This window comes from Monodelphis domestica, chromosome 1 (genome assembly GCF_027887165.1).
Source record: "Monodelphis domestica isolate mMonDom1 chromosome 1, mMonDom1.pri, whole genome shotgun sequence".
Taxonomy (NCBI): domain Eukaryota; kingdom Metazoa; phylum Chordata; class Mammalia; order Didelphimorphia; family Didelphidae; genus Monodelphis; species Monodelphis domestica.
Window position 1 is genome coordinate 233,663,897 of NC_077227.1, and position 15,588 is coordinate 233,679,484.

A 15,588-nucleotide genomic window follows, 5' to 3' on the forward strand; every position below is an offset into this window, starting at 1 on the left:
TAATTAATTCCTACCAGAAAGAGCTCATTAAGACAAATGAGATTTTCTCTTTTTAAAATAATAATAATAAAATAATCTTTTAAAATATTTTAAAATAAGATGGCAAAAATACAGCATTATATTAAGTATATAACTCCTTCTGGAATATTCCTGCAACTTTTACTTCCACATTGGGCCCTAGTTATTGATACCTTTATTACTTCTTACCTATAGGCCATTTTAAGAGCTTCCTTGTTGGTGGTCTCACTGCCTTGTCTCTCCCCTTTCCAATCTAGCCTACACATAGCTACCAAAATTAATTTTCCTAAAGCTCAGGAATAGGCCATATCATTCCACTATTCAGTAAATTCTGTTGGCTCCCTATATGCAAACTTATAAATACAATAATATAAATACATAATTTAATAAATATATAAATATTAACACTGTGTACTCAGAAATTCTAATGGGTTGTTCAATAAAAAAAATTAGGACTCTCTTACTATATCTGAAATGTGGTATGGCTTTTTTTTCTAATACCCAAAGGAAAATTATTTCCCAGATTTAGCTCATCTAATTTATCTTGGGCTATGATATAGTAAAGTTCCTACTTATTGTTTAATTTATAAAGCAGAACTACCAGTATTGTTAAATTATAAGATGATGTAAAAGTTAGTGTTGATGAATCAGTTTTTGAAATTTTTGTTATTTATCATTTGTCTTATTTATGATCTAATGATTTTTCTGCTGCTTTTCCATTACAGGAGACTCAGCAGACATGTCAGGTAAGAGAAATTAAATTCTCAGATTTTTCAGATTAAAATAGGTTATTAAAGTAGAGATCGTTCAAAAATTGTGTAAAGTTAAGCTCTTATTAAGTATTTAATATGTACTAGGCACTGGACCAAGTCGTGGGAATATCAAGACAAAAGTGAAAATGGTCTGTGCCCTTAAGGAGCTAACATTCTATTGAGACAAAGTAACATTTATAGAAATAAATACAAAATAGATACAAAGTAATTTTGGAAAAAGAACTATGGGGATTAGGAAAGACTTCCTGTACACCCCTGAAGAAAGGAATTCCAAAAAACCAAGTTGAGGAAAGAGAGCAATCCAACCGTGGGAGGAATAGCCTAGGCAAAGGCAAAAGGGTGGGAGATGAAATTGAATAGAATATGCTGGAGAGAGACCAAAGGCCAGTTTAGTTAGAGAACATGGTTGCAGGTAACCTGTGAGTAGGAAGTGATTTGGAATACATTTGGAACTAGATTGTAAAGGGTTTCAAATGTCAAACTGTATTTTGTCTTTGAGGCAGCAGGGGAATACTGAAGCTTTTTGAGCAGTGACATGGTCAAACTGATGCTTTAGGAATATCAATTTGGCAAATGATGGAGGAGTATTTGAAAAGGGGTAGTACAGACTAGAGTCAGGTTATTTATGGGTTAATAGGCTATATAAAAATTTAGCTTAGGTAGCTAGTGATGACAGATACAGAGAGAGGAACATTGATCATCATCTTTTTTTACATGGACTGTTGGGCAAGAATTTCCCAAATTAATTTGACCACAGAACACTTTTAAGCTTGAAATATATGTGGCACCCATAAATTCTATTAGCAAAGAGTGAGGGAAAAAATACCTTTGGGACAAAGAAGATATCTGGTCAATTTTAGAATATATGAAATGAGGCCTATTTTCATACTGATTTGTTGGTATATTTAATTATAGAGTTGAATAGAGTAATAAGGTATATAAAAATTTCCAGAGTTATTAAAATTTATCAGAAATCACTTTTTAAAAGTCCTAATGTTGAGCTGAAATGATACAGCATGAGTGCTATTTCACATCTACCACATTGGCATAAATGACCAAAGGAGGAAAATGGCAATTGTTGGAAACACCATTGAGGACAGATATACTAAAGCTGCAGTGTGGAAAGTCAATTGGAACTATTCCCCAAAGTTCAAACCTTTTATCTGGTAATACCACTTCAGACAGATACCTCAGCTAGACAGAGGGTAAGGTCTATTGTGTATAAACAGTATATGTTGAAGGCAGGACTTGAATCAAAAGTATTCCTGTCTTTAAGGCTGGCCCTCTATTCACTATGCTATGATGATTTAACAGTAATCATCACACAAGTATTTTTTGAATATGCAACTATATATTTCACAAGATTCCATATATTAGTAAAATGTAAAAACTGATTTAAGAAATTTGGCATTAAAAATTGCTCAGCTAAAATTGCTACAAAATTCAAAATTATATACAATTATAGTAAACTTATGTTTATCCAAAACATCAGTAAAATCAAATAATTGGTGTGTTTAATTTGTATTTTTTATTATGTAGAGAATTATCTGATATCAGAGATTTATTTAAAATTTTTAAATGGCAGCCTCCAAGATAAGTCACGACACTACAAAATTCAGCCTGATTTCTTAAACCTTAATTGTAATGCTTTCTGCTGATTATCTTCAACTTATGCTATATGTCTGTATCTTGTCTGTACATAGACATTTACATGAAGTTTTTTTCTCCATAACACTGTGAGTCCTTTAAGATAAAGGACTGTCTTTTTGCCTCTCATGGCATCTCCAGCACTTAGCAAAGACTAGAATATAGTAAATACTTTCTTTATGAAGGTTTACTGACTAAAAAAATTGATTAAACCAACTTGCTAAATTATGAATTCAAGGGGAAAAAGGGCTATCATAACATTGCTTTCTTTTTATTATGAATTTAACAAATGAGAACATTTCAAGATACAAATATAAGAAAAGAGGAATTTTACATGAAACTGATCATTTCTATTATATATATATATATATATATATATATATATATATATATATATATATAGCATTTAAAAAAGTATGTATTAAATTCAACCTGGTCATAAACCTTCCTTGCTTGTCTGTGTCCTCTGTTGAATTTCCATCTACTCTGTTCTGTTCTGTTCTGTTCTTTTTTTTTTATTCTGCCCCAAATATGCTTATAGAAGTATTAATGTCACTGAAGAAAACAAAGATAAGAAAAACAGATGAACTGTACAAGTATACACAGAGGAAGAAGCCTTTGCTGGAAGGGACAGTTTTGAGGGTATCAAAGGATGTATTCTCAGGGTAACTTAAGGAGTAGAAAATGCTTGATACATAGAAACTGAAATCTCATATTACTCTCAGAATGGGGACCAAGAGAGAACATCAGTTACTAACAATCTCTATGTTACTGTCAAAGCTGACCCACTAATTCAGACAGACTCCAAGTATGCATTCTTTCATTCTTTATGCCCTTTCCATGTTCTCAACAGCCATGACAACTTCTCAATATCCAATATATACTCTTTCATTCCCTCTGGTTCTAGAATCATTTGACAATGACATTTTTCTTAGAAAGAGTATGTGTCAGTCTTCTTCTCCATAATCCTACTCACTATACTGGCAGTTTTTCAAAATTCCCATTTCCATTGTATATTTGGTCTCCCTTATTAAAATATAAATATAAACTCCTAGAGGGAAGGAACTATCTTTCCTTTTGTATTTATATCACTAATACTTAGCACCATGCTTTATAAAATATTGAGTACCAAATGCATGCTTTTCATTTATTCAAATCTACCTTCCCTTCTATGCAAAATATTTGTGAGAATAATTTTAAAAGAAAAACAAAAGTATTATTATAAATAGTTAGTGGTAGTCTCTCGGTGACCGAGAATGACAATTGTCTTTGTGCATTATCATCTATTGATGTTACCCTCATGTGGCTTTGAACTCCAAAGGCTGAGGCACAGAGTTTGTGGCACATGAAGCATGGGACGCCAGTTGTTACGGGAGGTGCGGTTGTGACCTGGTGTCGGCGTTCACGCGCAGCGACAAGACGCATAGTCAAATAAGACTAATTTTCTACTGGCCATGTCCAACAAATGCATACCTCATTTTTTACCGAGTCCATCATTTCTCTGTCAGGAGTGGGTAGCATCCTTCATCAACAGTCCTCTGGAATCAGTTGTTAGTCATTCAATTGATCACAGTTTTTAAGTCTTTCAAAGTTGTCTTTATAATGTAGCTATTGTATACATTGTTCTCTTGTTTCTGCTCACTTCCTTCTTCATCACTTGGTACAAGTCTTCCCAGGTTTTTCTAAAACTCACTTTCATCATTCCTTACAGCATAAGAGTATTTCATTAATATACCATGATTATATTTATATACAATAATTTTTCAACCATTCCCCAATTGATAGGTACCTTCCTTAGCTTTTACATACTTGCCAACACAAAATGAATCACTGTAAATATTTTTGTAAATATCTTCTTTCATTAATCTTTTTGATTTTGAGACCAAGTGATGACATCTGTTGCAGTCAAAGGATATGCAGTTTAGTAACTTCAAGGGCATAGTTAGAAATTGATCTCCAGAATATATTTTATTGGATCTATAAGGAATTGATTCAAATTTATAAGTGCAAACTATTCCCAAATTGACATATGATCAAAGGATATGAGCAGGATGTTTTCTGAGGAAGAAATTCAAGCTGTCAATAGCCATATTTTAAAAATACTTCAAAATATTAATAATTAGGGAAATGAAAATAAGTACTGAGGTTCTACTTCGCACCTTTCAGATTAGTAGAATTGACAACAAAGGAAAATGATAGATTTTGAAGAGTCTAGGAAAACAGGCATGTTAATTACTAATTGTTGACGGTAGTATGCATTGTTTTAGCCATTCCAAAAAGTAATTTGGAGCAGTGAAATGCTTTGTATTATCTCATTAGGAGAGATAAGATGTAGTCCTTAATATTTCAGAGATTACTCACTATTTGTAGATATTAAAACACCATTTATAACATCTATTACAAACTTGTTTTTTACATTTGTTGTTTAGCTACAGCTCCTTCTATACACATCTGGGATGCAATTAATAAGCAAACCTTGTCTATATTACGATGTTACCATTCAAAAGGCGTATGTTCTGTCAGCTTTAGTGCTACTGGCAAACTGTTGCTTTCTGTGGGTCTGGACCCAGAACATACCATTACCATTTGGAAGTGGCAGGAAGGTAAAAAAAAAAGATTTTTCTTCATAAGTTATGTTTATAGAGACTACAATTTTAGAATTAACGAATTAACTTTGTGTGGAGTGTTTATATTAATTTCATGACTGACCATTTTGTTACAAATAATCAAAATTTAGTATATGTCCACTGTCTATATGCTTATACTATCCTTACTTTAAGAAGTGTCAACAAACCAAAAATCTTAATTATTACTTATGGAAATAATTTGAAAAAGAAAAATGTAACTTGTCATTTAAAGAAACAGTTATTCATGTTGCAAAAGGATTTGCCAAATAATCCCTTTCGATAAGGAATGTGTTTTTGGATAACTGATTCTACAAAGAAATTGGAGGCAGGGGATGAATAAAGTATTTGAACCTACTACCAATAGAAATAAAAATGAAACTAGGTCAACTCAGAATGATAATGAAAAATCATTGTGGGAATTGTTTTAACTTACCAAATTTTGGTTTATATAAAACTTTTGGGAAACATTTAGATATAAAATGAAATACAGCTGTACAAGGGCATCATTGTTTTTTCTAAATATTGTGGTGATTGCTTTCCAAGAATTTATGGTTTGAATAATGAAAATTATAAGTAAAATATGTCTAAGAAGATATGCTAAGAATCTTTCATCTAAGTGTCTCATATAATTACATTACTAGGAGATGGCAGCAAGTAAATTAGGCATACTTTCTGATTCTCTTTGAAGAAAATTTTGATTACTTTAAATTTTAATTATATTTATGGGTCATTACAACAAGTTGAATATAAATCAGAAATGTTCCAATTCAATAATCCAAGAATATAAATTGTTTTGGGGAAATGAAAATGAAATGAAAACTACTAGGAAAACCGGAAAGCAATTTGATGGAAACCAGTTTTAAACCAGAATTTTATGCATCACACAATAAGCTCAAAATGGATATACAACCTGAATAGGAGGTTACAACATAAAAAGAAACAAAAAATGAGAAGAGAACAAAATCAGGCATTTTCACAATTATGATTTTGATTTTGAGATAATTCCATCAAATAAAGGTTAGAAGAGATCACAAAAGATAAAATAGATCATTTTGATTTCACAGAATTGAAATGCTCTTGCAATTCAGCAAGAATAATATGAGAAACCATCAATCAAAAAAATCCTTTTATTACCATTTCTGATAAGGATCTGATAATCTCTGATAGGGATCTGACAAGGAATTAACAAACACATGGAACCACAAACCATTTTCATATATATGTAATATGCATATTATATATATTATATATTTCCAAATATATATGTGTGTGTGTATATATATGTGTGTATATGTATATATATATATATCCAAATCATATGAAAAAATAGTTCTGGGGCAACTAGGTGGCTCAGTGGATTGAGCCAGGCCTAGAGACAGGAGGTCCTAGGTTCAAATATGACATCTGACACTTCCTAACTATTACCCTGGGCAGTTCACTTGATCCCTATTGCCTAACCCAGTGGTTCTCAACCTTTCTAATGCCATGACCCCGCAATACAGTTCCTCATGTTGCGGTGACCCCAAACCAAAGAATTATTTTGGTGGCTACTTCAAAACTGTAATTTTGCTACAGTTATGATTCAGAATGTAAATACCTGATATGCATTATATATTCTCATTGCTACAAATTGAGAGGTTGAGAACCGCTGGCCTAACCCTTATTGCTCTTCTGCCTTAGAAGACATGCACAGTATTGATTCTGAGATAGAAGGTAAGTTTTTTTTTTAATCGTTCCTAAGAGTTGAAAACTGTCATTAACCATATGAAAAGTTTCACCACATCAATAATAATAAGATTAATAAGAAAATGTAATCAATACATATCTGAGCTTTTCTCTCACAACCAAAGTCAGTGTTGGAGGGCCTACTGGAATATAGGGAAACTGATATACATTCTTTTGGTGGAGATATAAATTAATCCACCTACCATTAAAACCCATTTGTAATTTTACATTTTAAAAAGTGACTAAGATGTCTACATACACACTTCCAAGGAGGTCATAGCCACAAAAAAAATATATCCCAAAATAACCATAGCAGTACCTTTTGTGGTAGAAAAGAACTGGAAACAAATTGCATGTCCATCGGGGAATTGGCCACAGAAATCATGTAATATTAATGTAATGTAATATTAATGTAAGAAAAGACAGGTATATAGAATTGAAAGAACAATAGGAATATGTATGTGAACCAGTGGAGAGTAAAGTAATCAGAACCAGAAATGTAGCATGTGCAATAATTATATAATAATGTAAACAAAAAGCAAGAACTGAATTCTTTTGTTTTTAAACCCTTACTTTCTAGGCAATGGGAGCCAATTCACATGCCCAGGTCACACACCTAGGAAGTGTCTAAGGTCAGATTTGAACCCAGGACCATCTCTAGGTCTGGCTCTCAATCCTCTGAGCCACCTAACTGCCCCAAGAACTAATTTTTTTGTTAACATAATAATTTTGACCCTGGAGAAAAGTGCAAAAATATTCATTACAAAGATGAGGAATTGCAGGTGTAGAATATCACATATACTGACATATACTGACTGATAGTAGATATATTTGTTACTTTTATTGAGCTGCCTGTTTTCCTCTTTTTAAAAATTTTATTTCAAAGGATGACTGTGGGAGGAAAATGTATTCGGGAAAAATGTGTTATAAAGCAACCAGTAAATAAGATTTTTTTTTAATTGGTTTTGAGGATTTTAAACTTGATACCTTTTTATAAAGTTTTCATTGTTGCTATTTATTGTTACTAGGTGCCAGAATTGCCAGCAGAGTTGGCCATAACCAGCGTATTTTTGTAGCAGAATTCAGACCAGATTCAGATACTCACTTTGTTTCAGTGGGAGTGAAACACGTCAGGTTCTGGACCTTGGCTGGAAGAGCTCTGCTTAATAAGAAAGGGCTGCTGAGTACCTTAGAAGATGCCCGGATGCAAACAATGCTTGCTGTAGCTTTTGGAGCAGTATGTATCTTAATTGAACTTTTAAAAAGTGTGTGTTTGTGTGTGTGTGTGTTTGTGCGTGTGTGTATCAATTTAACCATTTTTGGTAACTTTGTATCGTAAGTGTATTTCTCTAAATTTACTTACCCAGACAGATGTCTTCTACAATGACTTATATAATCTTAACTGTAAACCTCCTTGACTTTTCCCTGATATTCTTTTTCTCAAATAGGAGAAGGAAATAATAGTTTATTTAAGTATCAAGGCAGAGTACTGGATAAAATTCAATCAAGAGGCCTTTATTTCCCATCTCAGTTATTTGCTTGGCTGGCTGAGCAGGGCCCAGCCATTTAACCTCCTGAGCTTCCTTTCCCTCCTCTTTAAAACGTGTTTAAGAATACTTGAATTGTGTCTATTTTGCAAGAAAGGCACTTGGCAATAAAGCACACTATAAATGTGAATTATTAGTATGATTGCCACTCTTATATACCATTATTAATCATAGGATGTTTACCTTCCACCTACAGAAGACAAGTGACTTATTCAGAATTACAACAGACTGGGGAGGTGGGGGGGGGGGGGGGGAGGGATTACAACAGGAGACAGAATAAAAAGGCATCCAGATCTCCTAATATATATATCTTCTTTCAGTAGTTTTTCAAATTCCTAAAAACTGCCTTTCAGAGTTAAGAAACAGCAAGCCATGCCTTTGCTACTATAAGAAAGATAATTTGTGACAGAAAGTCTGTGTTTGTATTTAAGGTTTCTTCTACCTTTTAGGTTTCAGGTTTGTGTTTTAAGCATTTTTAAATAATAAAAGTAGAGGAATGACATGGATTTTGCAATCTCAATTCAATAAATATTTATTTAAGTGCTTATTTATTTAGTACAAATCTCTGTGCTTTGTGTGAAAATACAAAGGTGAAAAATAATATAATCCTTGCTCTGGAGGACATATATTACCATGCACACACATATAAATAAGAAGCAAGTAAGACACGTACCAGAAATAAGCATGAAGTAGAATATGACTAGGTAAAAGAGAAGTCCATATACACTGCTAGAAATTTTTTAAAATGGAGAGATTTACTGTCAGCTGGGGGACAAGGTGAGACTTTATATAGGAAATAGGTCATGACTGCAATCTTAAAGGAAGAGAATGTCAACAGAAAGTGATCATAAAAATGTACTTTCTCTTTCTGAGGGATGGCCAATGTGAATGAATGAGGGCAGGTAAAGACAAGACAGGATCATAGAGTGGTTCATAGTCTCACTGGAATGTGGAATATATAAAGGGAAAAAGTGTGAAAAAGTTTGGTAAAAACAAAAATAGATCTGCAAAGGTGGGTTAAAATCAAACTGCAAAGAGTCTGAAGTGCCAGGCTGAGGAGTTTGTATTTTATCCTATGAATAGAGTATAGGGAATGATTTATTCATTGATTTTGGAGGAAGTTATATAAAGGTTGGGGAGGGCAGAGAAACTGCTTATATCTTCTCCACATAAGAACAAGAACATGCATAAGACAGGTCAGCTGGGTTGCTCAGTGGATTGAGAGTCAAATCTAGAGATGGGAGGTCCTGGGTTCAAATTTGGTCTCAGACACTTCCCAGCTGTGTGTCCCTGGGCAAGTCACTTAACCCCCATTGCCTAGCCCTTACCACTCTTCTGCCTTGGAACCAATACACAGTATTGATTCCAAGACAGAAGGTAAGGGTTTAAAAAAAAAAAAAAGAACCAATATGCATAGGAGCTAGCACACAAACTCTCTCTCTCTCCCTCTCTCCCCCTCACTCCCTCTCCCCCTGTGCTCAAAGGAGGAAAAGGAAGAACAAGTATAATAGGCAGAGGAATGACTACTAATGAGTGGTTACTTAATTTTATCCTTTTCAGAGATCCTCAGTAAGCTTCACAAAACAATAGTGGTAGAGAACAATTTGGCTTCTTAATCAACTATTTGGCTTCAAATATATTATTAAAATTTAACTATAATTTAAATCTAGTAAGATTTAACTATGATGACTGATTAACAGAATATTTACTTAATAGTATTATTTTCTTAATTTTTTTTAAACCCTTACCTTCCATCTTAGAATCACTACTGTGTATTGGTTCCAAAGCAGAAGAATGGTAAGGGCTAAGCAATGGGGGTTAAGTGATTTGCCCAGGTTCACACAGCTTGGAACCTCTCTACACTGAGTTACCCAGCTGCCCCACTGATCTTAAATTCTTGAAGGCTAATCTAAAGTTAGTGTGCATTATAAAACAACTGACAAAGGTAAACAGGAAAGAGAATCAAAAGACATTTAATAAGGTTTAACTGTGTACATCCTACATGGGGCCATGGTTCTTATAATACCAAAGAACTTTGTAATTATTGGGGCAGTTAGAAGGAATATCCATAGACAAAGGGCAACGGTGCAAGTTGAATATGATGGGATGGCATAAAAAATTAAATTAAGTTATGAGCAAGGAATGCATTGGGAAGAGAGAAAGGGGAAAATAGAATGGGGTAAATATTGCACATAAAAGAGGCATGAAATAGCATTCACAATAGAGGCAAAGATGGGATTATCCTACAGGACATTAGGAGGGGAAGGCAGGTGAAGCTGATAGAAAAGAAGGCAAATTGGGGGAAATGGAGGTTAGAAAGTAAAGAGTGGTAAATAGGATGGAAAAATAATACACAGTAATTATAATGGTCCAAAAAATTTTATGAGTCTTTTTAGATCTCATTTCTCAAATACTTAGAGAAAAGAGTCAAATATATAAGAATAAGTCATTACTTACCTGATAAATGGTCAAATGGGGTGTGTGTGGTCAAATATATAAGAATAAGTCATTACTTACCTGATAAATGGTCAAAGAATATGAACAGACTGTTCTCAAATACATTAAAGCTCTTTATTGTCATGAAAAAGTGCTCTAAATCACTATTAATTAGAGAAATTCAAATTAAAACAACTCTTTAAGTATTACCCCACATCTATCAGATCAATTATTATGACAAAAAGAAAATAACAAAACTTGGAGGGGATATGGGAAAACTGAGACACGAATGCATTGTTGGGGGAGTTGTGAACTGATTCAGTCATTCAGGAGAACTTAGAGCTATGCTCAAAGGGCTATAACACAGTATATAATGCCCTTTGACCCAGAAATACCATTTCTAAGTTTGTATCCAGAGATTAAAAAAAAAGTTGGGGGAGAAGGGAGAGATCCTATATGCAGAAAAATATTTAAAACATCTATTTTTAGAAGAGCAAAGATTTGGAAAGTGAGGGAATACCCATCAATTAGGGAAAGGCTGAGTAAGTTATAGTATGATTGTAATGGAATAATATTGTGCTTCAAGAAATAAGCAAGAGGAACTCAGAAAAACCTGGAGTGACACAAACTGAAGGAGAAGTAGAATGAAATAAGCAGACCAAGAGAACATGTAAAGGAATACTTTACAATGAACAGCTGTTAATAACTTAACTATTCTCAGCAATACAATGATCCAAGACTATCCCAAAGGACTCATGATAATTTTTTTAAAAATGCCATGTACTTGCAGAGAAAAGAACTGAGTAGACCAAAGCAAACTTTTTTCACTTTTCTTAATTTTTTCCTGTTTTCTTCACAGAAGAATTAATATGGGAAAATGTCTTACATAGTTGTACATGTAAAATCTGTATGAGATTGCTTACCATCTCTTGGGGGGATTCGGAGAAGAAGAGAATTTGAAATTCAAAATTCTTTGGAAAATGTTGGAAACTTTTTTTTGTATAGATATTTTATCAATTACTTGTAATAACAAATTTCCACATAGGTTTTCCAAAGTTTTGTGATCTTAGAAACTATTTTAAACGTAATTGGAGAAAAAAATAAAATAAAATTTAATGCCTTAAAAAATAAAATAACTGACACATATTGCACTTTAAAATTTGAGGCTGACAAGAACATGTGACTTTTTTTTGGCCACAACTCAATATCATTCACTAAGGCATTAAAGAATTTTGATTTGCTTCAGTGTGGAGTCCATGGTGATAAAATCAGGGATCTGTTAAAATGTTGAGGATACCTAAATCTAGAAAATTCTTCAAGGATTGGTTTCAGACACCTCTCTCTTTATATCTTTAACACAACTTAAAAATGGCAACACTAAGTTATTTCTTCAAGGCTTTATTGTTCTCAAATAGATTCTAATCAACAGTCAAATAATAGAAAAATATAGACAGTTGAATGGAAAGATAAGAAAGGCATCAGTAACTTTTAGACAGATAATCAGTGTTCTCACATCAGTGTTTTATATTAGAATTGCTTGCATCAGTTATTTTCCTCATTTAAATCTTTTGATAAGTGTATTTTTCCCCTTTCAGAATAACTTGACATTTACAGGTACCATCAGTGGAGATGTCTGTGTTTGGAAAGACCATATTCTGATTCGCATTGTGGCCAAAGCTCATAATGGACCTGTCTTTGCAATGTACACAACCCTGAGAGATGGGCTTATAGTCACAGGTGGCAAAGAACGACCGTAAGTATTTTTTTAATTACTTTAAGTTTTAACTAGATTCTCAACTAAATGGAAACTTTAATATGTATAAATATTTATGAGGTTACCACTTATTTATCTCTATTTGACTTTTTAACTACTGTGTCAGTTTTTTCTCCTCATATTTCTCTTCCTTATTTCATTCTTATCGTTATTATCTCTTCAAATTTTTTCCCAGTATAAATTGAACTCTAGAAATTCTGTTAATGGGAGAGATCCTCAGACAATTAGACTTAGAAGCCTGTGTTCACATCACAGTTCTATCCAGTTCTTACTAACAAGATGACTCAGATCTAGTTCTTAAACTCTTAGACATAATTTCTTTATCTGTAAAATGAAAATAATCCACTACTTACCTCACAAACTTTATTATATAAATGTGAGTTATCATTATAACTACAATCCATTTCCATAAATCTTTATTAAGTTCCTTCCACATGCATAACATAAACATTTGGAGAGATATCTCTTCCAGTGAACATAGGTGACAATGAATGGGAAGGGATACCTGTGAAGGGGGCAAGGTCGTGACTCGAGAGTTGACCTCATAGAAAAGTGAGCATGAATAGGCTTGGAACTTCTTGAAATGACGGACTTAGTAGAAACTCACCATTCAGAGGAGGGAGCCACAGGTGTAAAGGCTGCTGAGGTGAAGGTGGAAAAGCCTACAAAGGCAAAAATGAGTGAAATGGAATGAAATCAAATGTGATGAACAAAGTTGTTTTATAATTATATTTTTTTCATCTCAAAAAGTACTTTGTTGGCAAATAACTAAGAAAAATTAAAGGATACTAATGTATTATTTTAATGCTATAAGTGGTAAATTCTTTATTATGTGCATAAATATACATTATTAAAAGAATATTTAATCAGTTGTACTCTTGTACCTTTCTCTTGAGTTCCTGTACCCTGATAAATCATTGGAGCCTAAAACCATAGCCAGGAATTCAAGAATGATTCATTATTAGGAAAACTATCAGTATAATTGACCATATCATTAACAAAGCCAACAGAAACAAATATATTTATCTCAGTAGATACAGAAAGCCTTTGACAAAATATAACACCTTTCCTTAAAATGATAAATGGCATCTATGTAAAACCATTAGGTTATGGCAATAAATGGTACCCTTCCCAGTAAATATGATGTTAAGAAACTATGACCATTATCACTCCTAGTATTTAATAGTATGAAGGATTAAATTTTGGGGTAGGAGTTTGGTAAAACACAAAACAATGTATTCTGAGGAAGGCTCGAATAGGAACTAGAAAGGAGGAAAGTGAGAGAACTCTTACACCTAATATCCCATTTCTGACTAAAATTTCTAAAGGACCCTATCTATCTGCCTTTGAGAGCAGTGTCTTCTGCCAAGCCTGGCCTATCTACCTATGCTGTCTATCTAATAATATATCCACTATCTAACTACCTATCTTAAGTTAATCAATAAGGCTATTAAGGCCTTAAATCCTTTTTCTCTATCCACAACTGTCCATTAGTCAAAAACTGCCAGTCTCAGAGAGAGCCAGAAACTGCTGCTCCTCTCCCCAGGGGACCAGAGACCAAAGCCCTTTCTCCACTGCCTGCAACTTACTAACCAACTCTCAGCCACACCCTTCCAACTGTCACCAACTGACTGCTTACACAGCAGGGGGGCTCTTACTCAGAAATCTTTTTGCTCCCTTGCCTTTTAAAGAGCCAAAGGGAGAAATTATGAAAAACAAGTATATTGGAAATGCTAACTATAGCAAATAGAAGCAAAAAAAGAAATTGAAGGAATTAGAATAGGTAATGAGGAAACAATGTTAATACTCTTTGCAAGTGATATGGTATACATATAGAATCCCAGAGAATCAACCAAAAAACTAATAGAAATAATTTACATTAGCAGTAGACAATATAAATACAAAGAAACCCGCATAAATCATCAGCGTTTCTGTTTAGCACCAGCTAAATCCAATAGCAAGAGATAGAAAAGGGAATTCTATTTAAAATAACTGTAGACAATATAGAATACCTGCGGGTATACCTAACAAAACATGGCAACGATATGAACACAGTTACAGTATCCTTTTCATACAAAAAAGTCAGATCTAAACATCTAGAAAAATATTGATTGTTCATAGATTAGCCAAACCAATATAATAAAAATGACAATCCTAGCTAAGTTAATTTACCTATTCAGGGTAATACCAATGAAACTACCCAAAACTATTTTATAGAGCTAGAAAAAAAAACAATTTAAAAATTAATCATGGAAGAACAAGTGGCCAAGAATATCAAGGGAATTAATGGGAAAAAATATGCAAGAAGGAAGCCTCGCTGTAATAGATCTCAAACTATATTGTAAAGTGATAATCATCAAAACAATATGGCACTGGCTAAGAAATAGAGTAATGTATCAGGGGAATAGGTTAAGTAATTAACACACAGTAGTTAATGACCATAGTAACTTCTTGTTCAGTAAGCACAAATATCCATGTTTTGGGGGGAAAGACTCACTATTTGACAAAAACTGCTAGGAAAACTAGAAAATAGTATGATAGATCAGCAACTCACACCATATATACAACAATAAAGTCAAAATGGACACTTGATCTAGAAATAATAAAGGGTGATGCCATAAACTAATTAGAACACAGACTAGTTTACATTTCAGACTTATGAATAAGGCAAGAATTTATGACCAAACAAGACATAAATACATCACAAAAAATTAAATAGATAATTTGATTACATTAAATTTTAAAAGTTTTGTACAAGCAAAACCATTACAACCAGGATTATAAAGGAAAGAACAAAATTGGGGCGGGGGAGTGATTATAGCAAGTGTTTTTTTTGTTTTTGTTTTTGTTTTTTTTTATTTTTATTAAAACCCTTGCCTTCTGCCTTGAATTGACTCCAAGGCAGAAGAGTGGTAAGGGCTAGGCAATGGAGGTCAAGTGACTTGCCCAGGGTCACACAGCTGGGAAGTATCTGAGGCCAGATTTGAACCCAGGACCTCCCCATCTCTAGGCCTGGCTCTCAATCCACTGAGCTACCCGGC

General features: G+C 33.3%; 1 protein-coding gene across 9 annotated transcripts in view; it reads left to right on the top strand.

Annotated features, from left to right (window-relative positions):
- EML5 (EMAP like 5) overlaps positions 1 to 15,588 on the top strand; it is a 235,727-nt gene that overhangs the window by 185,478 nt on the left and 34,661 nt on the right. For 6 of the 9 annotated variants that reach the window (XR_008914938.1, XR_008914937.1, XM_007472659.3 and 3 more), the window contains 4 exons: positions 744 to 764; positions 4,868 to 5,041; positions 7,819 to 8,027; positions 12,369 to 12,526. Coding sequence is in view for 5 of the 9 variants with exons in the window: in XM_007472659.3 (XP_007472721.2) it covers positions 744 to 764; positions 4,868 to 5,041; positions 7,819 to 8,027; positions 12,369 to 12,526 (562 nt within the window). In the remaining 4 variants the exon portion in view is untranslated. Of the gene's footprint in view, positions 1 to 743; positions 765 to 4,867; positions 5,042 to 7,818; positions 8,028 to 12,368; positions 12,527 to 15,588 lie in introns of those variants that run through there. The other 3 variants (XR_008914939.1, XR_008914940.1, XM_056810567.1) reach the window with 2 other exon arrangements.